The following is a 27,686-nucleotide window of genomic DNA, read 5'->3' on the forward strand; positions in this document are numbered from 1 at the left end:
AACTTTCAAGTGGTCTTGAGGTTAAAACAAGGATCATTAAGTTCCCTTTCTTGTCCTTAATCACTGGATTAGCTCTTTGTTATATCAGCTGCAAAGCTTTACTCCTTTCAAGCATCTTCTATTAACTATTCCTTCCTTAAGCCAGAGCTGCCCAGATAAAAAGACATGAAGTAAAGGAGTTAAGGCAGGGTATATACAGTTTGGTCAGAAAACATGGGGGTGAGCAAGCTAACTCTGACCTCCCTCTTTCCTTCCCATTACCTTGGGCTCCTACTTGGAGAAAGGGTGGGATGAAAATCTAATAAATAAATAAAATTGTGGAGGGCCACTGCATGAAACAGGGAGCCTCCAACTTCCGTCGAGATTCCCCACACTTTTAAGAATTCCAAATGTCCCAAATGTTGAAATGTGTTCCAGGATGTTGGGCAAGCAGCCTCCACAGATACAGGAGGCTTCCCAACTCACAGTCACCCTCCAAATGTTGAGGGTGACAGGAATGATTATGGGAGGGGGCAGAGATAGCACACTCTTCCCCACTGCCCCTTCCCATTTTCCCCCTAAACACTGCATTGTAAGGTCTGCATAGGGCTTAGGTGGCACTGGACTTAGCTGTATCTGGATGGAGTCAAGAGTTTCCTGTAGCCGTTCTTTTCTTGTTTTTAAAAAGGCAATAAAATTCTTGTCTAACTTCCTGACTGGTGTGTCCGCTAAGCCATCCATGACAAAGAGATCCTAAAATGCTAAAATAAAATTTGTTAACATGCCCATTTGCTTTGTGTTTATTACATTTTCACATCACAAAACCAACCCCTAGGATCTAGATGTGTTGATCTTGGGCTGATTTTGTTATGAGAGGGAAAGATATTCAGTGATACCCATTCATATATAAAACAGCAAAATCAATCTGAGGACAGTTCACTTTTCTTATAAGACTATCAGATCATGACGTTGTAACTATACCCAGATATATATTTGCACAAAGAAAAGATGGAGCCAGGCACTCCATTCCGTTTTGGGATCATGGACCACCCAAGAACTACAGAAATTACTTGGAATCTTGTAAGAAATGTGGACTGCCGAAGATGTCTTCTATTGAAGATGTCTCAATATTGTGGCTCTCTATTGCGGCTGATGAAGGGCAGGTTAAACCAAACTGAAATCCCCAGGGGGCAATATGATCATGGTCATGTATGTAGAACCTTAAGTGTTCATGTGCCAATATTCCAAACCTGGAGACAACTTGGTTTACCTTTCAGTGGATTTCTTCCAGATTGCCTGTTGGGGTCTTTGATCTGACTTATAACTCTACAGCTACACTCCCTGTCTACACTGTTGAAAAATAATGAAAGTCTCTTAAAAGCTTGTCAATACCAAACTGTTGCCAAATTAAGCAAAGGGGATTTCAGCCATCAATAGTCAAAAAGTGCAAGATGGCCAATGTTGCATTGGGTGCTGCTGTTCAAGAAACGCAAGCCAAAACCCTCCTTGCTCTCATGGAATTAACTGCATGGTTCTTTAGATGCTGGTCAAAATCAATATCAACCTGTTATTTCAGCTATTATATTAATGTGCATATATGATGCATTGCACAAGAACCACTACCACCCTACTTGCACAAAGGAACAATTTTCTGTAGACAATCTGTGTCTACATTCTGTAGATTTCTCTGCTCAACATCTATGCCCAGCATGAAGGACTACATCACACTGGGACAAAGAGACTATTGTGTGGCAGTAAAGAAACCACAAATAGGCATTAGCAATGTTTGTAAGAGGGCATGATGACTCCCTAGGCCAAGAATGTCAAAGCAGCTGCCCATTTTGAAGCATTTGCATTTGTGATAAAAGGCAGTCATCTCTGGTAACCCAACACCAGAGCGGAAAAATTGATTAATATTTAGACAAACAATGACAATCATCTTCTGAGGGGGGGTCACATAAAATGATTGTTTAGTCCTCGCAATTAGTTTGAGTGCCAGTCAGATGATTCAGTTGGGAAAACCTGGACTCTGACCTTTCTAGGGCTTTTAAAGTACATTGGTGCTGTCATTTTTAATGGGACAGAGATGCATAATGAATGAGTGCAAATGCTAACCTTTTAATAAGTAAATGGTTGAGGAAGAGATGTTGTGAAAATAGCAAAATGTCTGTATTAAGTATGCATGAATGATACTTCGGAGAAAAACTGATAGAAGTCACTGCAGTAGTCATTTGTCCATATATTGGCATGTTTATCCCCAACTACACTGTGGCTGGATGCACCCTATGATGTACATCAGGATGCACACCCCACACCCCAATCTGGGGGCATCAACTTGTTATGCGGTGTTATTTGTCACTATACTGGATTGGGGCCAAACTAGGGTTGCCAGGTGTCCGGTTTTTGCCTAAAAACTACAGATTTTTGGGGTAGTCTCCGGACTCTCAGCTTTCATTTTTTTAAAAAAATAAGTTTCTAGGTGGTCTGGTTCACAAGATATACGCCAAAAGTCAGCTGGCTCCACCTTGCAACTTCTGTTAAATGAGCTCATAGCTTTCAGGTTTGTAGCCAATAAGTGAAGTCAGGGTTGTAATTTGTTGACCTCCAGGCAATAGTTGGACCCCATTGCAAGGCTTATCTGAAAATCTCATAAACTGAGTAAGTATATAGCTCTCAGTCTTTTTCTCTCTGGTGTACAGGAGTCAAACAGATGTAACTTTTCCTGGGCTGTTGAAGAGGGCAGTGTTTTGAAAACCTTTCCAATATGAAGCTTTAATCCAATACTTGCTTTTCTGGAAATAAAGCTGCTATGCTAATGCCACATACCCAGAGTAAACCCCATTGGATTCAAAAGGACTTGCTTTTGAGTAGACATGGTTAGGATTGTGCTGTAAATTAATGGGACTACAGTTCTCATGATTCTGTGGTGGGATTCATGTGCTTCAAATGTGTGTTGAATGTGCTTTAAATGAATGGAGTGGATATGCCCCAGCTATGATGTGCATTCATTAGTGAATTGAAAATAACAATTTTAAAAGATGCTTCTTTCAACAGGGAAAGGGCTGTAGCTCAGTGGTAGGGTATATGTTTTACATGCAAAGGTCCAAAATTCAATTTATGGAAAAGACTATTGCCTTGAATCCTGGAGAGGCAATCCTAGCCTCATTGCTGGGACCACCTATGTCTGCTTTTAAATGGGCACACTGCAGGGTAACACAGAATTGATCTGCAATGAGTTTTTAATTTTTGAATGAAACCAGTTTGTTAAGAAGCACTTTTGAGGGGCAAAAAATATGCAATAGGTCTAGATTGTGTGTGAACTAGGTAAAAAAAAAAAGAGGACTCAATCTCCATTGATTCTAGATTAAAATATTGTCTGTACACAGTCTAGAACTGATGGGCAACTTGCCTCAATTTGTATGACTGAAGTTCTAACATGTCTCAGTATCATAGCAGTCATATACAGCCATAGCTATCAATATGTATCACAGGAAAAATATACAAAGCCTAAATGGAATCAAGATAGAGGTGATCCAGTGGACATAGTGTACTTAGACTTTCAAAAAGCGTTTGACAAGGTACCTCACCAAAGACTTCTGAGGAAGCTTAGCAGTCATGGAATAAGAGGAGAGGTCCTCTTGTGGATAAGGAATTGGTTAAGAAGCAGAAAGCAGAGAGTAGGAATCAACGGACAGTTCTCCCAATGGAGGGCTGTAGAAAGTGGAGTCCCTCAAGGATCGGTATTGGGACCTGTACTTTTCAACTTGTTCATTAATGACCTAGAATTAGGAGTGAGCAGTGAAGTGGCCAAGTTTGCTGACGACACTAAATTGTTCAGGGTTGTTAAAACAAAAAGGGATTGCGAAGAGCTCCAAAAAGACCTCTCCAAACTGAGTGAATGGGCAGAAAAATGGCAAATGCAATTCAATATAAACAAGTGTAAAGTTATGCATATTGGAGCAAAAAATCTAAATTTCACATATACGCTCATGGGGTCTGAACTGGCGGTGACCGACCAGGAGAGAGACCTCAGGGTTGTAGTGGACAGCACGATGAAAATGTCGACCCAGTGTGCGGCAGCTGTGAAAAAGGCAAATTCCATGCTAGCGATAATTAGGAAAGGTATTGAAAATAAAACAGCCGATATCATAATGCCGTTGTATAAATCTATGGTGCGGCCGCATTTGGAATACTGTGTACAGTTCTGGTTGCCTCATCTCAAAAAGGATATTATAGAGTTGGAAAAGGTTCAGAAGAGGGCAACCAGAATGATCAAGGGGATGGAGCGACTCCCTTACGAGGAAAGGTTGCAGCATTTGGGGCTTTTTAGTTTAGAGAAAAGGCGAGTCAGAGGAGACATGATAGAAGTGTATAAAATTATGCATGGCATTGAGAAAGTGGATAGAGAAAAGTTCTTCTCCCTCTCATAATACTAGAACTCGTGGACATTCAAAGAAGCTGAATGTTGGAAGATTCAGGACAGACAAAAGGAAGTACTTCTTTACTCAGCGCATAGTTAAACTATGGAATTTGCTCCCACAAGATGTGGTAATGGCCACCAGCTTGGATGGCTTTAAAAGAAGATTAGACAAGTTCATGGAGGACAGGGCTATCAATGGCTACTAGCCGTGATGGCTGTGCTCTGCCACCCTAGTCACAGGCAGCATGCTTCTGAAAACCAGTTGCCGGAAGCCTCAGGAGGGGAGAGTGTTCTTGCACTCAGGTCCTGCTTGCGGGCTTCCCCCAGGCACCTGGTTGGCCACTGTGAGAACAGGATGCTGGACTAGATGGGCCACTGGCCTGATCCAGCAGGCTCTTCTTATGTTCTTAAGGGAAATTTGGATGAATAGCTTTAATGTACTGGTGCCTTTGGAATCAACTTTGAGCCATCCATTGATTTTTCCATATCTCCAATAATGGAATACTGATTAATGGAACTGGTTCAACAGAGGCACAGTAAATATCAAGCACATGCCATAACTACTTTGGGTAATAAGCTTACTACTGGTGTCCTTGAATCAGACCCCCCCATTCCTTCTTGCTTTGGACTGAGGTTCCATTCTTTCCAGGCTTCTTCAGGCCCTGCCAGCCCTCTACTGTCTCCAACCTTCCCTCTTATCCTCACTCCCATGGGCATTTTGCCATCTTCCTTTCCTCCAAAGTTACTTTTCAGCAGCAGTGTCAAGGGTGTAAAAGGGGGAACTACTCCTTGGGCCTCAAACAGGAAATGCTCTGCTTGAAGACCCCTGTGAATTGTAGTTTATCAAGGTCTCCAGGTTGAAGGTCCCAGAGGTCCTGGCAAAATACAGTTCCCAGGGATGTTTGAGCTGGGAACTGTCCGCTGTAAGGCATTTGGGCATAAGGAAGGTCTGAGAAGCAGCTTTCTCCTTTTGCTGCTGCTGCTGCTGCATAAAGATCAGTCTCAGAAGAAGGAGGAAGGGTGATCGGGAAGACAGGTCAGACCAAGCCAAATTTATTTATGAACTAAAAAGAGTGATTTGGTCTCATTCTCTTAATGTATGTACTGGGGAGGGAGGGTCATTTCTGAATCACCCTAATTCTGGAACTCAGCAACTTCACACGTTAACCTGTTAGGCCTAGGACTGCCAGGTCAGAAGCATCCCAAACCCTAAAATATCAAGGGCGGGCCCTAATGATGTCCCAGGGGTGGGCCCAAGTGATGCCATTAAGCATGATACATTAAGCATCAACCACAGTTGCTTGGAGCATACAATTCAAAGAAAAACATTTCTCTGATTGAAAATTGAGATAGAAATCTTAGCTAAAAGATAGAGCCTGGGTAGGGAACATTTAATCTAGCCAATTCGCTTCTGGCAAGAAGAGTTTAAGTGCCCTCAGGCCAGGCCAGTCACCAGAAGGCCACTGTAGGAAGAAAGGAGTCTAGTGTTGTAGAGATGTTAGATTGGAGCACTCAGAAGTAAAGGTGGATGCCCCAGGAAGGCTGCAATTCTAAACACACTTTCGGGACTTATCCCCATAGAACTCAATAGGACTAACTTCTGAGTAGATATGGTTTGGATTATGCTGTTGGTAAAGCTTAACTAGGGATCCTTTGCAAAGATACCCATATCCAAGCAGGGTTGGCAACCCCCTGCCTTAATGCCCTGTCCCTACTTTTCAACATGGCTGCTCCAAATGTCTTTTCAGATTTGACCCTTCACTCCAGAAAGAGGTCTGAGAAATGAGTAAGAGTAAGAAGATTCTCTTTCTATGTCTACCCTGTGGGCTGCTATAAACTCACTTTGACAGCCAACCCAATTCCAGTGAGTAATAATGGATAGAGAGAAAACACACATGGTTTGGTCTACCTTCACAGGCAGTAGCTTGGAAACAACAACTGCAGCCACACTTCCAGTATGTGAATTGTCTTTTGCCACTATTGCACAACAAACAAACCGTCATGCAACCAACAAGGTGCATCAGTGGGTTTAAGGGGGTTGAGCTGAGTGCTTGCAACCACTGTGGTTGCTTCTATAGATGTAAGGGAGTGAAGTTAAAGGTAAATGAAATGCAAATAGAAAAAGAAAAGGCAATGATGATTTCCTAAATGCAATACCATACCAACCACAAGATTCCTATTAGTAAGGCAGAACACTCAGCATCCTACAACCAGTCAGTATTGCTAACCAAAAACCAAAACTAAAAAAATCCTGATAGCCAGTCAGCCAAGGTCACAGAAATCCCCATGCTTGGGGGCTGCAGTTAGTGCAGAATGTTGTGGCATGATTGCTGACTGAGTGGGACCCTGTCAGCACATAATACCTCTGCTCTGAAATCTGCACTGGTTGTCAATTTACTACCAGGCCAAGTTCAAGGTGTGCTTTCCATGCTACAGGTGACACATAGTACTTGTTCTACTACTCTTGTAAGAAATCAGTCCTTTAGTGTGGCTGCACATACGCTTTGGAACTCTCTGTCTATTAACATTAGGCAGACGCCTTCATTGTACCCTTTTCAGCATCTGCTAAAAACATTTAGGTTTAAGGCAAGCCTACCCAGGCATGTACAAGCTATTCTGTTTTTAAACTGTTTTTAACTTGTTAGTTTTATTATTTTGAATGTTTTTAAATACCTGTCTTTAACTGTTTTTGCCAATAATTTTATTGTTTAATTCTTTCTGTAAACTGCTTTGAGATTTGTTACAATAAAGCAGTATATATGTGTTGTAAATCTACGCCTTGTTCCTCGCTCCCACTCCTCTCATGGACAGGTTCCTCGTTGCTCATCTGCTGCACCCACTGGCCTGTGTGTGCTGTTGTTTAACACAAGATTGGTGCACAATAAGACCACACTCATCCATGATTTGATCATGGATAAAAGTGCCTATTTGGTGTGCATTACTGAGACCTGGGTGGGTGAGCTGGGAGGAATTGATCTGACCCAGATTTGCCCACCTGCATACTCGGTGCAGCACCAGCACAGGATGCAGGGATGGGGGGGGAGTTGCTGTGGTCTTCAGAACTTCCATCTCTGTCACCAGGAAACCACTTTGTCTTGGAGCTGGCTGTGAGGGCCTCCACCTAGTGTCGGGCCAAGGAGAAAGAAAATTAGGGTTGCTGCTGGTGTACCATCCACCCTGCTGCCCAGCAGCTTCTCTGATGGAGGTGGTGGAGGCCGTCTCGGCTGCGGTGTTGGAGGAGCCCAGAATGATAGGCCTGGGTGATTTCAATGTCCATGCTGAGGCTGCCTCTAGTGTTCTGGCTCGGGACTTCATGGCCTCCATGATGACCATGAAGCCGTCTCAAGTTGTCACCAGCACACCCTCAACTAGGATTTTGCTCCAGATGGAGGAAGGGGTGATCTGGAGATAGGGGAGATGTCACCCCATTGTCATGGTCAGGCCACTTCCTGGTGAAGTTTAGACTTATGGTCCCAATCCTCCCGTGCAGGGGTGGTGGTCAGTTTAAGATGGTCCATCCCCGGAAACTAATGGAATCCACTAGATTCCTGAATACCCTTGGGACGTTCCCAGTAGATAGAGCAGGTGACCCTGTTGCAGCTTTTATGTATTGTCAGGGGTCCGCTGAAATCAACTCCAGGAAATGAAGTTTTAGACCCTTTGGAAGCCCACTGTGAATTGTTTGCAAGGCACTTTGCCTCCGTAGCAGTCTTGATGCCCCACCCACATCTACTGTAGTCCCAGTGAGGTGTCCAGTGCAACGTCTTCTTCAACTTCTTGGGATCGGTTTCAGATGATGAGGCCTGATGACATGGACAAGGTGCTTGCGATGATGCAGCCAGCAACGTGTCCTCTTGACCCTTGCCCTTCTTGGCTTATTAAAGCTTGTCAAGGGAGTTTGACCGAGTGGATCCAGGGTGTGGTCAACACTTCATTGTGGGAGTGAGTGGTTCCAGCTGTCATGAAAGAGGCAGTGATCTGACCACTCCTGAAAATGTCCACCCTGGACCCATTGGTTTGTGACAACTACTGCCCGGTCACAAATACCCCCTTCTTAGGGAAGGTGACTGAGAGGGTTGTGGCAACAACTGCAAGAAGTCTTGGATGAAAAAGATTATCTTGACCCATTCCAGTCTGGGTTCAGGCCTGGTTATGGGACTGAATCGGCCTTGGTCGCCCTGATGGATGACCTTTATCAAGAGAGGGACAGGGGCAGTGTGACCCTGTTATTCTTGCTTGATCTCTTGATGGCTTTTGATACCATTGACCATGGTATCCTTCTGGGCCAACTTGGTGATATGGGTATTGGGGACACTGTTTTATGCTGGTTCCAATCCTATCTCCAGGGTCATTTTGAGAGAATAGCATTGTCTTTCGGCCCCCTCACAGTTGTGCTGTGGAATGCTGCAGGGTACCATCTTGTTCCCCATGCTGTTTAAATTGTATATGAAGCCCTTGGGAGTGGTCACCAGGAAATTTGGGGTGAGGTGTCAGCAATACGCTGATGATACCCAGCTCTATTTCTCTGTAACATCTGAATTGAGAGAGGCCGTGCAAGCCTTAGACTGCTGCCTGGACTCGGTGGTGGGCTGGATGAGGGCCTATAAACTGAGTCTGAATCCTAGCAAGATGGAGGAGCTGTGGGTTGGTGGTTCCCGAGTTCGGATAATTGGTCAGTTGCCTGCTTTGGATGGGGTTGTACTCCCTATGAAAGAGCAGATCCGTAGTCTGGGGGTGCTCCTGGATCCATCTTTGTCGCTAGAGGCCCAGGTGACCTGAGTGGCTAGGAGTGCCTTTTACCAAATGTGGCTGGTAATACAGCTGCAGCTATTGCTGGACTGGGATAACCTAACCATTGTTGTCCATGCACTGGTAATCTCCAGGTATATTACTGTAATGTGTTACATGTGGGGCTGCCCTTGATGTTAATCTGGAAGCTGCAGCTGGTACAAAATGCAGGGGCGAGACTGCTCACTGGGGCAGGGTATTGCCAGCATGTCACCCCCCTGCTTAAAGAATTGCACTGGCTGCCCATTAGCTACCAGCCTAAGTTCAAGGTTCTAGTTTTGGTGTACAAAGCCCTATACAGCTCAGGACCACAATACCTGAAAGACCGTCTTACTCCCAGTCGATCACTGCACTCTGCAGGTGAGGGCCTCTTGCAGATACCATCTTATCAGGAGGCTCATTCTGCACAACATAGGAAACAGACCTTTAGTATAGTGGCACCTACCCTTTAGAATTCCCTACCCTTAAATAATAGACAGACGTCATCTCTGTTATCTTTTCAGTGATCTTCCTCAAGGGAGGCATGTATTATTATTTATTATTATTTATTCATTTATATCCCACTTTTTTCCAAAACTAAGGCCTGACGTGTCTTACAAAAATTAAAACAAGCGCTAAAAAGATAGATAAAAACATACAAAAGTGATTGTTAAAATGTAATTAAACTATCTATAGAATTAAAACTATTTAAAATAAATCCGTTAAATAAACCCCAAAGATAAAGATAACAGCACACTATTAAAAGCACTTGTAGTAGTTCCTAAAAGGCTGTCAGAATAGAAAAGTGCCAGCAGAAGCACAGCATGGAGTGAGCCACTCTAACCTCCCTAAGAAAGGAGTTCCAGAGCCTTGGGGCAGCCACTGAGAAGGCCCTCTCCTATGTTCCCACCAGATGTACCTGTGAAGGGGGTGGAACAGAGAGAAGGGTCTCCCCTGAAGATCTTAGGCTTTGAACAGGCTCATGTGGAAAGATGTAGTCCTTCAAACAGCCTGTACCCAAGCAGTATTGGGCTTTATAAGTCATAACCAGCACTTTGAATTGTGGTTGGGGGAAAACTGGTAGCCAGTGGAACTGTTGTAATAAGGAAGTTGTATGCTCCCTGTAATCAGCCCCAGTTAACAATCAGGCTGCAGCTCTTTGGACCAGCTGAAAAGGGAAAAGAAAGAAATAAGAGTAACCCTGATTTGCACTTTGTTTTCCATCACAACAGTCTTATTCAAGGGCCTTTTTGAAGATGAAATGGAACACGATGGTGAGAGTTGCGCTCCAAGGTCACCATCATCCCATCCAGCATAGAAAATGACATCAAGAGGTTGTTCAGTAGCCAAATACCACTTGGGACAGATCCATGGTTGTCATGGTAGACATGAAGTCCTGAGCCATTCCAGACAAGGCAGCCTCATCATGGATGTTGAAGTCCCCCAGCACAACCAGCCAACCGGACTCCAACACCACCCTCGAGACCACCCCAGCTAGCTCAGGAAAGGAGACTGTTGAGCAGCTGGGTGGGTGGTACACCAACAGAATGTGAGAGCGACACATACCCTTGTAAACAATGGAAACTGGGGAAGAACCATAATTCGATGGCAGAGTATCTGCTTTGCATACACAACATCCCATGTTCAATCCCTGGCATCCCCAGGCAGGGTTGGAAATGACTTCTGCCTAAAATCCTGGAGAGCCACTGCCAGTCAGGGTAGACAGTACTAAGCTACAGGGACCAATGACCTGACTCAGTATAAGACAGCTTCCTATGTACCATATTTTTCATGCTTACAATTTGTTTTATCAAGCAACTGGTTTTAATGGTTGTTCAATTTTTTGTACTGGTCCCTGGATCAATAAACATATTCGATCAAAAATGTGTAATGACTGATTAAATTATGAAAACTCTGTGCTAAAGACACACCCTCATTTTTTGGCATCTAACAAGTCATGGTTGTTGTTTTCGTTCCGGAAAGCATGATATTGGAGCAGCTTCTGATACATGGGAATGCGGAGAGGCAAGGGAAGTATTTCTGTCCTGCTCAAGCGCTTGAAGAGAGGATACGGGGCTTACTGAAAACTGAGGGCAAAGGGTAGGGAAAGGACTTCCATGTCCCCACTGCACATGCTCACTGCAGCTGCCCTGGGAGCTTGCACATTTTGACATGACAAGGGGGAAACAGGTGCACAGCTCTGCAGTAGCTGTGCAGCTACTTTGAGGTGGCAGCTCCACCTCCTTCGCCTTATTTACAGAGCAACCATATGCTAGATCTAAAAGGAGCAACCATTCAAAAAATGATCCTGCTGCTGGAGGGGAGTTGGGAGAGCAGCGGCTGATACTAACCGGAGCAATGTGGCAGCTGCTGTGCATAAAAGTGATGGGGCCGAGGGGCTGCAGGGCTCACCATGAAGTCAAGTGGGGCTGCTGCATCCAACCTGGAGGAGCTGGAGAGTGGCAGCAGCGAGAGCAGCTCGGGGAAATCTCTGCCTTCCGCCAGAGCCCCAGGGAAGCGCAAGCGAAAGAGCCCTCGGCTGAGCGGGCTGAGCAAGCAGAGGCAAGCTGCCAATGCCCGGGAGAGGGACCGAACCCACAGTGTGAATACAGCTTTCAGTGCCCTCCGCACGCTCATCCCAACCGAGCCTGCAGATCGCAAGCTGTCCAAGATAGAGACCTTGCGCCTGGCCTCAAGCTATATCTCGCACCTGGCTAACATGCTGCTCTTACAGCAGCAGCAGAGTGAGAGCTTGGGAGATGAGCCTGTGCCATTGAGGCAGCCCTGCTTGCAATACCAGCCTCCCCTGCAGGGCGGCACTACCGCAACAACACCAAGACCAATCTGTACCTTCTGCCTGAGCAACCAGAGGAAACTGGTAAGGCTGGCATCTAGCACTCATTGACCCACAAGCTGCGGCCCATATGAAGTGGGGTTGGTTTCAGCATGACTCTAGAAAAGGGGACCTTTCCAGCAAGGTAATCCCACGCTCCGGCCTACATTTTAAAGTGATCCAGTGGATTGCAGACCCAGACCCTGCTGTTTGGCAAATGCACCTGAACTGGTGTCAGATTGGGCACATATCGGAGAGGTGGGATTTAGCTTTCATTTTAGCAGCATGTCTAATGTGAGCCAAAATATGCACAGCACAGTCAGTCATTTGTATGAAACTGTTAGAGCATCCTGTTTTGTGTTTTAAAGCTCCTTCTTTTAAAAACATATTTCTCATAAAAACCCACTCTCCTCGTGTGAGCATTGCTTATACAAATAAATGTGCAAAACTGCCGTTTGCTTTGTGTTGTAGTTGAAAAAAATAATTTGCATTTCCCTCTTTATTTTTTGGATTTGCATCATTATCACCTGCCAAATGTAACATCCTGTTTAGATTTTCTGGGGCTTTGTGTTCCTTCCCTTTATTTTGTTCCATACGAAGATTTTTTTTCCTCCCCTTCAAGAGATTTTTTAAAAAATCATTATTTTTTTTAAAAAACTTCATTGTGTTTGAAATGTTCAGGCTTTTAAACCCCAACCAACCCTGATGTCTATAGGTCTGGTTTGGTGGCTCGATCTTTTATATCACAGGTGAAATTTGGGCTAGATTGCCATTGACAATTGAACAGAAATAAAACATGAATGTCTGTTTTATGTGCCCTGCTTTTTTATAATGGATGCCTTTATCCTTTTTGCAGCACAGAGAAAGAGAGAAACTCTTGTCTCTTTGAAAGCTTTACGGATGTTGATTCAGATGAGAAGCTTGTACAAATGCTGGACTGATTATAGAACAGTTGTAGGTAACGTCACCGCATGCGTGCAATAATGTTTACATTGAAACTGTGCAATTATATATATGAAAAAGGAAAAGGAAGTAAGGAAAGTAACCCTGATTTGCACTTTGTTTTCCATTGCAACAGGCTTGTTCAAGGGGCTTTTTGCAGATGAAATTGAACACGGTGGGGAAAGTTGCACCTGGCATGGCAGCTATTTTCGTGCGAGATATGTTAAACCTAAGCAGCCAAGCCCTGATACTGATGCCTCCTAAACCTATGTCACATGATAGAACTTGAGCTTTCAAACACCCGTGCTTCCTCTTCATGAGAGACTCTCATAATGTACCAGATCCACAGCCTCTATCCACTACTGGACAACTGAGCAAAGTTATGCCTCTTCAAACACTCATTTGCCTCTGCTAGCAAATTCAAGGATTTCCACTGAAATTGAATGGCAAATGTGCAAAATTATAGGAACAGTACACATTCAAATGTCCCACTAATGTACCAGTTTAGTTACCCCCATTTCTTGTTTCTTGATAAACACAGTGTGACTGCTTTTATCGGTCCAAGGGCCAAAGAAGACAATATATGAATTGAATGTGTACATCTTGTTTCTGGCCAGTGGGTTAATCCTTTCCCCCTGCTCCACAATCCTGGTATAAATACTTTCTCCTGGCACAGCACCACAGTCCTGATCCTGATGGCCCCCTGCTGTTCTTTTTAAAGTAAAACAAGACCCATTAAAGGCTTTAATGTACTATTTAGTTTGGCCCCTAGACAGTCACAGTGGGGGATTTCCACTGTCCAATCAAGATCTGCAGAATGCTCAAAATGAATCGTGATGGGTCCCAACCCCCACCCCAGTTAGCCATCATGTAACTTGTACCCATAATATTGAAATGAGTAAAGCAGCCTGATGTCAACTTCAGAACAAACCCATCTTTGGCCATATGAAAGTACCCACAGGCTTGTGCCACGGCTCTCCTCCTGTCAAATCAGCTTAGCCAAACGGCTCTTGAGGGAGATGCAGCAAAACTGACAGGCTTGAAACTAGAGAAGGGCCATATAGTGACTCAGGCCAATGCTTGAAACTGTGTGGGATCTTTCTAAATGTGTTCATCATTGAAGTGTGGAGCAGGGAAAGATCCCAAGGGCCCTCTAAATTTATCTGCCCTCCTAGGTTACTCCCAAGTTGTTCCTGTATGTTACCACGGGACAGCTGATTACAGCTTGCCTTGGAGGCATACAATCTTGATTTTGAATTAAACTGAGCATGTAAAAAATGTGTCACAACAGAATAACAACAAGAAAAGAGAAATTAGTTTACTATAGAAAAGTTTGTAAAATGGTCAGCTGGAGTTTTCCTTTAGAGAGTGTATATGTATATATCAGAGATAGGGTGTGTATGCTTATATGTGTATGAAAACACTTTCGTATTGATATATATAATTGAAACACATGGCCTCATGTTTCATATCTAAAAGCAATTTATCCCACTCAGCCATGAAACTCATTGGGTGGCCTTGGGCCTGTTACTATCTCTGAGCACCTAACCTACTTCACAGGGTTGTGGTGAGGATAGACTGGGGAGGAGGAGAACCCTGTATGCCACCTTGAGCTTCTTGGAGGAAATGTGTAATATAAATGTAATAATTAAATAAAATAGATAAAAACAAATTGAAAAAAAATCAATCAAGATTAATAATGCCCCAATAATGGTTTCTCAGCATTCCTAACTAAAAAAAATATTCCTGGGTTATGACACATAATAGTAATAGTCTGTGGCATGCATTCAATGTAATGGAATCTTTAACTCTCCTAGCTGTCTGAAATCCTTTGTCATAATTTTGCTTGTAAAAGGTAAAGGTGTCACCGCACTTGTAGTGTGAGTCGTTTCCGACTCTTAGGGTGACGTCTTGCAACATTTTACTAGGCAGACCATATATATGGGGTGGGATTGCCAGTTCCTTCCCCGGCCTTTCTTTACTCCCGGTACTCATTTTACCGACCACGGATGGATGGAAGGCTGAGTGGACCTCGATCCCTTTTACCGGAGATTCGACTTCCTCCTCCTGTTGGAATCGAACTCCAGCCATGAGCAGAGCTTTCGGCTGCGTTACCGCCACTTACCACTCTGCGCCACGGAGGATCTTAATTTTGCTTGTAGTCAAAGAATAATACAGAGCAGGTAGGTGTGGCCCTAAGTAAACCTCTTCCCCTCACTAAAGCAACTTCTGGTCCTACTCACATAAGCATCCAGGTTTCTGTGGCTATTGCTGACACAAAGCTGAAATGCACAGCTCTCCATTGTGGAGATAAAATGAGCCAGCATGCCAGAGCATATTAGAAACAAACAACTCAGGTAGGATGTGTGTGTTGATAATACAATTTGAACAAATATGAAGCACATTCTACTTCTTCCTCATATTATTATTATTATTATTATTATTATTATTATTATTATTATTTATTACATTTGTATATCGCCCCATAGCCGAAGCTCTCTGGGCAGTTTACAACAATTAAAAACATTAAAAACAAATATACAAATATACAAATTTAAAAACACTTAAAAAAAAACAATTTAAAAACATATGCTAAAATGCCTGGGAGAAGAGGAAAGTCTTGACCTGGTGCCAAAAGGCTCACAGTGTTGGTGCCAGGCGCACCTCATCACAAAGATCATTCCATAATTTGGGGGCCACCACTGAGAAAGCCCTCTCCCTTGTTGCCATCCTCCGAGCTTCCCTCAGAGTAGGCACCTGGAGGAGGGCCTTTGATGTTGAGTGTAGTGTACAGGTGGGTTCGTGTCGGGAGAGGTTTTCCATCAGGTATTGTGGTCCCAAGTCATGTAAGACTTTATAGGTTAAAACCAGCACTTTGAATTGAGCTCATAGTCTCAGGTTCAATTACCACCAGGGGTGTTGTCATCCACAGTCTTTGGGGGTCTTAGACCCCTTACATTTTTGGGAGCAGAGTCCGAACAGAGTCCCTGTGTCTCCAGCATCCTATGAGACAAACAGCATGAAAGGGGAGTCTATTAGCTACTGAGAAGTCTTCTAACATGCTTCCTTGTCCGGTCCTGCTGATTGGAGTTGATCAGAGTGAAAGGAGGTGAGTCAACCACTGAGAAGACTTTCTCAGCAGCTAACACTTTCCCCTTTCATGCTTTCTGACTCCTAAGGATATCTGTTGTTGTAGGAGAAGGCATTATCAAGGATCTCATTCTCAACTCAGCAGCAAAATGGCTGCAACTAACATGAAAAGACCCTGCACTTCTAAATTTGCCACTACACTACTGGTGCCCAGTTTGGGTGGCCTTTTTTCCCTCGTTCCCATGACAGTCCCTGCTTATAACAAACAAGTTTATTCACCACTCCAAGCAGACTCTGCAATTTTGCACACCTCCTACAAAGCTATACAATGCAGATTGAGCAGATGTTGAACAAGTCTCATGATGACCCATTTATAACAATTAGCATGGCTATCACAACCATCAGGTCCTATGTAGTGACTGGTTCATACAAATTTTATTCACGTTTTGGACATAAATAGAGATGTGAAGGCCTGGAAAAAAAACCTGGCAAAATTCAAGGAAAAAAACAATTTTCCCCATTTCCCCCATTTTTTCTGTCCCTCCCTTTTCAGAATTTTTCTAGTTTTCTTCCAGGCTTTCACACCTCTCTTTTATTTTCTGTTATGCTCCTGTATTTTTAAAAAGATCACATACACTTTTAATAACGATCCTACATTTGCTTTGAAAAAGACAACCGTATTCTAAATAATATAGGGATTCTGATCCTTTATCCATTCAAAGGACAACAGATATTCCAAAGATGCCACTTTCCCATCATTCTGTTGCAGTGATGAGGAAAAACTGCCCTTGCTAAATATTTTCTACTTTAGAGCTCTTAAAGGAATAGAAGGCCTTGTCTCTTTTAGAAGATGATGCCATGCTACTCAAGTTAAGTTTTCTATAGTTGGAACAAATGTGGTTTGCTCCATTTTTTTTTACCAGAAAAAGTAGAAAATTCCATTGTGATATACTTAAGTGCTTACTTTATATGTACTACCCCTTCATAAACAGGTAAAACGCATCATAATTAGGGATGAAGTTTTCCAAACATTTCAAGATCAAACTTATCCAGATGGATTTGTTCCTGTTTTATTCTTATTGTACACATTATATGCATAATGTTATATGCTTATACAGTCCAGCTTTCCTAAAGCAACCAGCACATGAACAGGCACATAAAACAATTCACATAACTGTATAAGCATACTTTGATGTTAATACTACAAAATTATGCTGCAGAAATACAGCACCACATGGGGCTTGATTCATTGATACACATTATATGCATCATATACATATATTTTGAATGTAATTTTGCATAGAATTAGTCAGACTTTTTTTTTTTAAAAATGCACAAGTGTCTCGGAAATAACCAGGCACTTGATGCAAGAGGCGGTCCTATGCGGGCAAAGCTTGATCAGAACAAAACCACCCAGTTCTGTGTATAAAGCCATTTAAAACAAAGTCCTCCTTCATCCATAATCCTAGTATTTTTTTAAAAAAACTCCTTCTGAACATTTGATCACTTTACAGTTCTCTCTACTGGGCCTGTCATGCATATTTATGCTGAAAACTGCTAACAAAAGTTAAATGTTTGATTTCTAATATCCATGAAAGCTGGCAACAAAATGAATATGACTCAAGGGATTCCTTTATCTTACAGTGTATAGTGAGGCAAGACTATAATTTTCAAGCTAGCTAGAGATGCGAAGGCCCAAGGAAAAAAATGGAAAAATTCAAGGAAAAAGGGTTTTTTTCTGTTCCCTCCCCTGAATTTTTCCGTCTTTTTTTCTCAAAAAAAGGTGGGGGGAACAGAAAACCATTTCCCCCCATAATTTTCCAGTTTTTTTTCCGCGCCTTCACTTCTCTAGTTTTAGCTGAGGTTTCCCAATCCAAAAACAGCTATGCTGCTAATGCCTCCCCACACCATTGTCACTCTATGAGGCTGAGATGTAACAAACCCTAGAGTCCACAGGAAGCAGCAGTTCACCTTCTGCCAAGACCAACTTTGCATTGGTGAAAATAAGAAATATCAGCACATCTGCTTCAGGCTCACATCCCCAACTCCAGTACCTCTTGCCTTTTTGGTATTGATGAAGTTCTTCCAATATTATGTTGGTAATAACTGGCCAAGTACAGTTGGTTACTGCAAATTTAAGACTAGGGTTTCCAAGTGCTAACCTGGGGATTCTGTGTCCACCCTAGTATCCTTGGATTTGCAGTTCACTACTCCACACATTAACCATCATTTTGTCATTTCAAAAAGAGTACATTTGGCTTCGATCAGTGAAAAGTAAGAGTATGCTGTTGCACCATCTCAAAAAAGAGTACATGTACTCTTAAAAGAGTATGGTTGGTAACCCTATACAGGCATAGCCCACTTTAACATACGCAATGGGACTGGAGTGTGTATGTAAAGTGAAAATGTACTTAAAGTGAAGCAATTATTTATGCATGTATTTTACCGCAATAGCCACTAGATGGCAGTGGCGTCATGCCATTAAGTGTCCATTATTGCAAAGCGCGTATGTTAAAGTGGGGTATGGGGGAGTATGGAGCATGTACGTTATAGCGAGGCAACTTTAAGTGAAGCAACTTTAAGCGGGGTATGCCTGTATAAGCGTGAGCACTCAATGTTGTCATATTTTATATATTGAGGGTAAAAAGAAATCAGTTATGTGCTGCAAGCCAGCTGTTTGTCTTGGGCATGCAGGCTCAACACACAGATGGAGTTCCCTCATCTAAGAGCATAATCTTTCAGGAATGTCTCCTGCATAAACCCTACTGTAATGAATTGGAATTGTGCAAAAGGGTATTCTTTGGAGCAAAATATCCAGATGGACACTATGCCATAAAATGTTTGAGTTCACTTGGATGCTACCACTTGAATTTACACTTGTAAGTCATCTTGTATAAATATACTATTTGGAAATAGAAGTGAAGAGCCTGGTTCTCTTGTAAATGTACATAACAAAGTATATTGTATACAGGTGGGCCCCGCCTATATGGCAGGTTCCGTTCTGGACCCCCGCCGTAAAGCGGAAATCGCCGTAAAGCGGAACACCATTAACTATAATGGGGCGCGTCACGCAAAAATGACACAAAATCGCAAAAATCGGCTTTAAAAAGGGGAATTATAGCCGCCGCATTAACGGAACACCAGGAAGCGAAGCGCCGGGAAGCAGGGCCCTACTGTACTGATGGTGCTTAATGTGCTAATTTTCAAATCCAAACATTGTAATCATTTTTGTTGCTTCAGTGTATGTTACCTATGTATACAGTCAATGTCATTCTAAAGCATGCTAGGGCCAGTTAAACCAAAATGCTCAGGAATAAAATCTTCCTGTGGTATCCTGGGCATTATTCATCCTTGCATTTAACAACTTGCCTGATAACCATAGGTGACAAGGAATGTCATGTAAGTAGGTGCACAGCATTTCATGCAAGTGATAAGTAGATCTCACCCATTTCTTCCCTGCAATCTGCATCGTTTCTGTGTTGGTTATGGAGGAAAGGAAGCCCCATCCATCATCTTTGTCCATTCTCCACTAGCCTGCTGACAGTCTAGTACCCTGCATTTCCATGCTGGCTATGAAGTATGTGTGTGTGAGAGAGTAGTTACTGCTTCTCTGTGGCCAGCATGGAAACATAGGGCTACTAGCCCCTTGGTAGGATAGTAAAAAATGGCAAGCAAGTAACTTTTGAAAGCTTATTTGCAAGGCTAGCACTACCGATAAGAAGAAAATAATCAATGTGGAATTTTTAACAAAAGATTTTAAACATACAACCTGAATGCTCCTAGTGGTTCAGAAACCCCATGAGCACTCTAATAAAAACAGTTGGTTTTTAATATAAGTTTGATTTCTGCCCCCTAGGCTGAACAGCATTAAAAGAGGCAAGTTTGTTTATAAACCTCTGCAAATTTCTTCTGAAATAAAATGTATTTTTGTAACACAGATTAAAATTAAAATAATCCTAAAGATATGTTTTCTCTGCATTTTCATTTTGTTGTTAAAAATGTCAGTTAGACAGACATCCAAGCAATGGGCTGTGCGTGCTTATGCTAAACATCAAGTGGTGATGTGATGCAACATTTGATGTTACGTTTGGCATTGTCGTCATCTGTTGGGAGAAGGGTGGAACTATGATACACACAACAAACCCTTTTTGCACCTTCAGCTCCAGACATTCAGTAAAACCATGGAGGGAAAGAGGAGCAGACCTGCGAGCTTGGCCACTGACTTCCATGCATGCACCCAAAGGGTCCAATAGGTTTGATATGTTCTTGCAAGGGACAGGGAGCCACTTTCAGCCCGAGGACCAGATTCAAAGCTAGCCAGCCTTCAAGGGGCTGCATTCTGATGGTGGGTGGGCCCAGAAGAAAAGAGACAGGACAAAATTACCTCTTTTTTTAAAAAAAGCATATGTTTTATGTTCAATTCCTCCTTGGCCTTAAGGGAAATTTTACACATTTAGATAAAATATATGTAAAATAGATATAATTTTAAATATAACCTTTAGGAAAGCTGTGGAAAGTTGTGGGCCAAATTAGACCCATGGTCCAGAGGTTCCCCACCCTCATGCAGGGTCTGCCCTTCTGACTGAGAATGATTGTGCACACACTGAACTTGTCCTTGCCCTCAGCTGAATGGGCAGGAGGAGCAGATGCAATCCTGTTCCCCCTCCACGTGCCCCCAACACATGGAGCTGAAGGTGACAAAATAGGACTACAAGCACAGCCAACAAGCAAAACTGAGAGCTAGCCTCCACTCACTTATTTGAACCAGTACCATGTGGACTATCAAGGCTCTGGACAGCCATACCTGACGCTAGGTCTGGAGAGTGTGTTTTCCAGTTCCTGAGCTAGGAGCTGAGATCAGGTGTGTGAACAGGCAGTCTGCACTGCCCTTTTGACAGGCAAGGACACAAGGCCAGACTCTATTAAAACGTGTGTCTGAACTCATCAAGCAAGCAGTGCTGTCTGCCTCCTGCACTGTGGATTCTTCCAGACCAAATCACTGATTTCATACTGTACTCACATTCTTATTATATAATATAACAGCCCTGCTGGATTAGGCCCAAACTGAATCCAACGTTACTTCTGTCCCAGAAACGGGCTCTGAAACCTGAGTATGCACAGTTCATAGCAGCTTACTAGGATAATAGCCCAGCCTCAGATAATGATATTCCTGTGTTTTCGAAGTTCTTGACTCATAGAGCTGGATGTGCAGAATCCAGCCATCCAGAATATAAGGGTAGCACTTGTCATGGAAAACGTAAAGGCCACATCAGTCAGGAGGCCAGAGAAAAACGTCATTGTTTCTCCCCAAACAAGAACAGAATAGCAACAGGAAACAAGTCCACCAGCTAGAGGCTAAACTATGTAATGACACTGAGTTTCACTGGAACAGCCTCTTTCCACACTCAAATTGTGCTTGCTGGATTGTGGCGACTTTCTTCACAGCTTCCTCAGTTCCACATCCTGTATCTAGCCATTCAAGATGGTATCCCCTCCTTTTTTTAATTGAATTGTTTCAACTGGATCATAGTCTTATTATATCTAACTGTTTTTAGTAATTATGGATGGTTCATTTTATTGTCTTTTGTTTTGATGTGTTTTAATAATCTGGTAAACCACTTTGAATATATATAAATGTACTTACTAACATTTATATTCCAGCCCCTAACCTGTGTTCTCAGTACAACTGACAATAAAATGCAAACAATTAAAAATGCAGATACAGCATAAAACTGCTTAGATGACAGAGAACAAAACATTAAAAATCAACCCATAGCAAGATTCTCAAGCACCAAGGGATCTTAAAAGCTGCAAAGTTTTACCCCCACACACATAATACCAATAAAAGCCTTGTTTATAAACACTGGGGCAGAAATGTTCAAATAAATAAATGCCATGCTAGTACCTTATGCATAAATACAGACTGGACAGAATACCATAGATTAATTGTTACTAATGGTTACTAAATAGTCAAGTAGGCCCTGGGCCAGAATAGCCAAGGATCAATAAAGTTCCTTTGACAACACAGTAGCAAAACCATATACTCATACCAGGGCCCCAGTGTACACATTTGATTTTTTTTTTTTTTGCATTTGATAGGTTTATGAGCATCAGACCATAATGTGACACACTCTTAGAGCAAATCTGAGCAAATAAGAAATGTAATGCCACTTTTGGGGCCTTATTTTGTTTTCATTTGACTTTTTAATTTTTATTAGAGACTTCAAAAGTTGGGTATGGTTCTGGCTTCTCTGGTCATCTGAGGGCCTGACTCATAAATAAGTTGCATGCCTTATTAGAGATCTTAAGATTGTTGGGGCATAGCGTTTTCGCATTTTGACAGAAGCAGAAAGAGATGGAGAATGAAGAAGGAGCCAGATTTCAACTGAACATCAGGAAAAACTTCCTAACTGTTAAGAGTGAGTCACCAATGGGACCAATTACCTAGGGAGGTGGTGGGCTCTCCAACACTGGAGGCATTCAAGAGGCAGCTGGACAGCCATCTGTCGGACATGCTTTAACGTGGATTCCTGCACTGAGCAGGGGGTTCGACTCAATGGCCTTATACGCCCCTTCAAATTCTACTATTCTATGATTCTACTATGCTAAGAAGAGAGGGACGAAAATTGCAGCAGTGCTTATGAACAACACAAACACTACAAAGGGTCACAATTGTATGTATTCTTATACTTGCATAATAAGAAGTATTATGGAAACAGAAATAGAGGGACACCCACACGATTCCCATAAAGGAAGAAACTGCATTTATAAATGGAACCAACAGAAGTATGACCCAAGCCTCAATAACAAAACATAGAAAGATAACTACACATATTGTTTAAGTTTATCATTCTTCCCCCCGCCCTGTTCACAAAAGAAACATTTAAAAAACAATATACTGAGACTGGTATTAAAGAGATGTGTCCCAAAGGAGCAAAAAATGATGTTTGTACTGTATAGAGCTGATACAAATGCAAATCGCTATGCTCATTCATACCTATTGAACTTGATGGAGTCATCTGATGTGAATAAGGATATACTGGTCACAAAGGAAAAAAGCATAATTAGAGCTGGATCAGGGCCAACAATGTAACTCATCAAACACATGTTCCCTGCAAGCCTCACAGAAATGAGCAAGGCATTGGTAAATTATTTCACTGGACAAAAAACTGTTATACAGCTCGCTCATTCCATGTAAATTTTTCCTAATTATTTCAGAAAAAGTTCCAATGTCCTGGGCAAGCACAACAATTCAGAACATTTCTTCACAGGTGGAGAGACATCCATTTCCTTTACGAAAAAATTATGTGATGCAAAATCAGTGTTTCCAAAGTTCTTTGCATTCTCAGTAAAAGAGATCTTTGAAAAAGATGATAGCTTGTATCCAAAGATTCTACAGCGTAAGTAGAACACACTCACCTCATGGATGTATCGTGTCCTTTCACACAAACATACTGCAGCTCCCTGCAGCCCCTGAAAAGCTTATTTAGAAAGTCCCCTTAGCCAGTAGAGAAGGTGTGGAGAACCTGTGATCCTTTGACTCCAACTCCCATTAACCCAACCAGCATGACCAATGGTCAGGGTGATGGGAGCAGAGCTTGGAAAAGTTACTTTTTTGAACTACAGCTCCCATCAGCCCAATCCAGTGGCCATGCTGGCTGGGGCTGATGGGAGTTGTAGTTCAAAAAAGTAACTTTTCCAAGCTCTGGATGGGAGTTATAGTCCAGCAACATCTGGATGGCCACAGGTTCTGCACTCCTGTACTAGGACTAGTTTTGCTAAGTCATGGTGGCTGCAGATGGGAAATGGGATTGGTTACCTCTCCTGTATCTCTGCTCTCATAGTGGGATCCAAGCCATTGTTACATATCAGTACAAATATTCTCTGTTTACAAACTTTGCAACATATCCTTCAAGCTGTCCAGCACCATCTTTTTTTATCCAAAAATATGCAGTAGTTATTGAACTGGTCGACCAAAGAGCAATGATGCCAAAAGAAGAACTTTGCCTGAGGGAAAGGCCAGGCAGCTGTCAGGTTTAGATGGGATCAGGCAGCTGGGACTCCACCTGAAAGAGGGCTTTGAACTTTGAAGCTGAGCCTTCCTAGTAAAGAATGTCCAGAATGAAAAACAGCAAACACAGATGGGCGTTTAGCCAATACAGTAACACAAAGGATTTGGATAAGCTGTGCATTATGAAATATGCTCCAACTGAATGAGTGTATCAGTGGCAACAAAATGCTGATAAAATGCCTACACATAATGCAAGGCAAATGTAAACACACACCTGCCACCCAAATTAGTAGTAGCCATGTTTTAAGCTTCCTTCCACATTTAACAGAAGTAACTCATGTCCCGATATCACAACATTCTGTATTTCTTTACCATTTTGGCATTAGCCAATTATGGCTTGGAAATTTCAGGACACGTGTAAATTCTACCAGACATGATTCTTGTCTACAACAGCCAAACATCTATCTGGTTAATATATCATTTATCTGGCCACCTTCAAGTCACATGGCCACTTTCAAGTGCCTTGTTCCTTCTTAGAGGAGGAATCCATGCTTTGCGCTTCCCCCTCACTCCAAGGCACAGCCCACTCCATTCAATAGGGTCCCCTGGCCCACAGGTAGGCCTGTCAAGTTCAGTTACTCTCAGTTTCTCATTTTTTCCACTCTTAAGTTCAGTTCTCCATATTTCCACATAAATTTGTTAATTATTTTAAAAAGTCATGAAAATTCATCAACATTTTCATGTAAATTTCTCATATACATGTTTTTATATGCAATTTCCCCTAATATACACATTTTTGCAAAGCAGCTTTCTCTAATATGAATGCATTTTCCACATTATTTTCACTATGGATTTGTATACCCAGTTTACACTTGGATGTGCATTTTTGTACACATTACACAACTGAAGAACTGCACTGCAAAATTTGGAGGATGGCTATGCTTTGGTCCATGCATTGTTTTGGAAAGCGCTGATTAGGTAGGTTCACTTGTAAATGCAAACTGAATCCAATTTCTCCCCCATTCCTATCCTCTGGAGAGGCTTCAGTGGGGCTCAGGGACTGTAAGGCGAAATAAGGAGCAGAAGAACTCCTCTAACACCCTTCCACCAATACTTCTTATGATCCAAGCCCATATCTTTTTATTGCATGCTTACAGATGAGCAGTGGAACAGGGTAAAAGATAGGTACACCACCACAGTTACTGCAGAGTACTTGTGCCTGATTTTGTAATTTATTGTCACAGGGTACTCCTTAACGTCACTAACGTAGTTGAAAATGTAATGCAGTACTCTTGGTTACCTGGAGTGATGTTTCAGATAAGCAATAGACTGTGGTGCCCTAATGGTAGCCCAGGCAGCATTTGAGTCTTTCCTCTCAGTGAGGTACATGTAACCAGCATTTCCACATTACATTGTTTAAATATAGGTGTTGTTTGCCGAACACTCCTGACAGTGTGGAATCATAACGTGAGAAGAAGCCATACATACGGTATGTGCAACATTCTTAGGGCGTTTTGAGATTCTTGACATCAGATGTGGTCTGTAGCTCTTTGCTATTTGGGTGCATTTGTAATTGTTGTAACTGTGAGATATTCTGCAGAACAGAATATTTTTTAAGTTGGATGTGCATTCCCGTCGAACTAGTTATTTGAATTACAAATATGGGTAACAGAACACTGATTTAAATGCCGTGTAAAAACTTATTTGGTAAAGTATATGTGTTGTATGGCTAATTTTAGTGCATGTGCGCACACGCACACACACAGACAGACACACACACACACGCATACTAGTTCCTGTTTGTTTTTCCTATGGATTTATTTATTTATTTATTTATTTATTTTATTCAGCTTATATCCCACCCGACTAGCAAACAGCTCTCTGGGCGGCAGATTTAGTAAGGATAGACGCAGTTTAGCCAAAATTAAGTACTTTTAAGACCTCTTGATTTAACTGTGACTGATTTAAACTCATACTTAATACCCCCACTGAACTCAGTCAGATTTAGGATCATGACCTATAGAATTAGCATGCATTTCTTTTCAGGTGCAGCTGCTTCTAGCTCCTTCTATAACATATATGGATTTAGAATGAAATGAATAGCAAGAGATGGTTGGAACATTTCCTTGCAATAATATCAATTTAGACTTCAACCTTCAGGAATCTAAACTAAAATCTGTAGACACCTAGCAATTAGGTCCAATTAAAGCTGGTAGGATTCTTTAATTCCTCTATTGCATAGGAAGCATAGATGTCTAACCCATTAATTTGAGTACAGTTCTGACATTTAAAAATGTGAATGGAAGTGAATATTGAATTCACACAGATTGAAAACTGAAATGCTGTTCTGTAGTTTATGCATCATGTGAGGGTCTTCTGGTTCCATACTAAGGTCTTGCTAATCTGCTTTCTTCACCCCCATGCTTCTTAATATTGAGATTATAAACTTAGCCTTTCTGAAAGGTCAGGCTCTATTATACCACCAAATTAGATATTGCTCAGAGATTTACAAAGGTATGGACCCAGCAGAGGTCAGCAGTAGTCCAATACTTTGTTCAAGTGTGGAGAGTTATAAACAGAGGTTCAAATTATAGTTCTTTATAAACAAGTGATGTGTGCAAGCCTTCTAATGTCATTACAAACCATACAAAACAAAACTCATACCTCATTCAACCAAGAATTGATCAATATGTGAATAAACAGAATTCAGAACGTCTGGATATTAGAACTTCAGAGATGTTCTGAATGATAATCTCCATGGGGATCTTATCTGTTTGTTCACTCTAAAAACTGCATTGTGCTTTGGTTCAATAAATGGTAACTAAAGTTTTAATCAAATGTTGTCAAGGTATCAGCTGGGTAACCTACCTGAAAAATACATTGTGCCATTAAAAAAAATAAAAAGTAGCATTTCAAATTCTCATAGATACATTCTAAAATTAAATTTTGTTGTCCTTCAATCAATCATTTCTTATAGATAACACTTTATTGGAGATTACAAATGTGGGTTGCCAGGACATTTACAAAATAAATGTACTCTGGGGCTATGAAAATGCCTGAAGCAATCTTACAATATCCCTTTGTCCTTTCAAAAACATTCTTGCACAAGCCTTCCCCACACCCCCTTCCTAAGTTCTCAGATGAGATCTCTCTACCTCCGCTCACAAAGGAGTGCAATATTCCAAGAAGGTCAGTATTTATATGAAGCAGTCCTTCTGCTGTTGACACAGTTTCAACCACGCCTGTGTTATCTTTCAGGACTTTTTTTTAAAAGGGTTTAAACAGATGTGGGTGTGTGAAATCCCAATAGTGTGGAGATCCATAGGAAGACAAATGCCTGTCTGTCTTTCTACCTATGTATCTATCCTGCATTAAAGTACCAACTGACTTTCAAAGAAGCTTACAAAAGATTCCCCCAGTTAAAACTTCATTCAAGTCTGATTTCAGCAACAGAAATAACATGGCTTTCCTATGGTGCCAGGATTATTCAGGTGGCATTTTCTGTCCTCATTCTTGGTCTTCCTGGTGTTGTCCTTTGGTGCCAGCGTACTAGGCAGCAGAGCCCACTGACTGGATCTGATGGAAGGGTGTGGGGCAGAGCAGCAGGAACTCGCTCAGGCCAAGATGGAGGCAAGTTTTCTCTT

General features: G+C 42.1%; 1 protein-coding gene across 6 annotated transcripts in view; it reads left to right on the forward strand.

Annotated features, from left to right (window-relative positions):
* Positions 1 to 11,460: 11,460 nt before the first annotated feature.
* Positions 11,461 to 27,686, forward strand: part of LOC133376545 (transcription factor 15-like) — a 72,400-nt gene continuing 56,174 nt past the window's right edge. For 2 of the 6 annotated variants that reach the window (XR_009760520.1, XR_009760518.1), the window contains exons 1-2: positions 11,461 to 12,044; positions 12,856 to 12,957. Coding sequence is in view for 1 of the 6 variants with exons in the window: in XM_061608891.1 (XP_061464875.1) it covers positions 11,580 to 12,044; positions 12,856 to 12,888 (498 nt within the window). In the remaining 5 variants the exon portion in view is untranslated. Of the gene's footprint in view, positions 12,045 to 12,855; positions 19,993 to 27,686 lie in introns of those variants that run through there. The other 4 variants (XR_009760516.1, XR_009760517.1, XR_009760519.1 and 1 more) reach the window with 4 other exon arrangements.

This window comes from Rhineura floridana, chromosome 2 (assembly GCF_030035675.1).
Source record: "Rhineura floridana isolate rRhiFlo1 chromosome 2, rRhiFlo1.hap2, whole genome shotgun sequence".
NCBI lineage: Eukaryota > Metazoa > Chordata > Lepidosauria > Squamata > Rhineuridae > Rhineura > Rhineura floridana.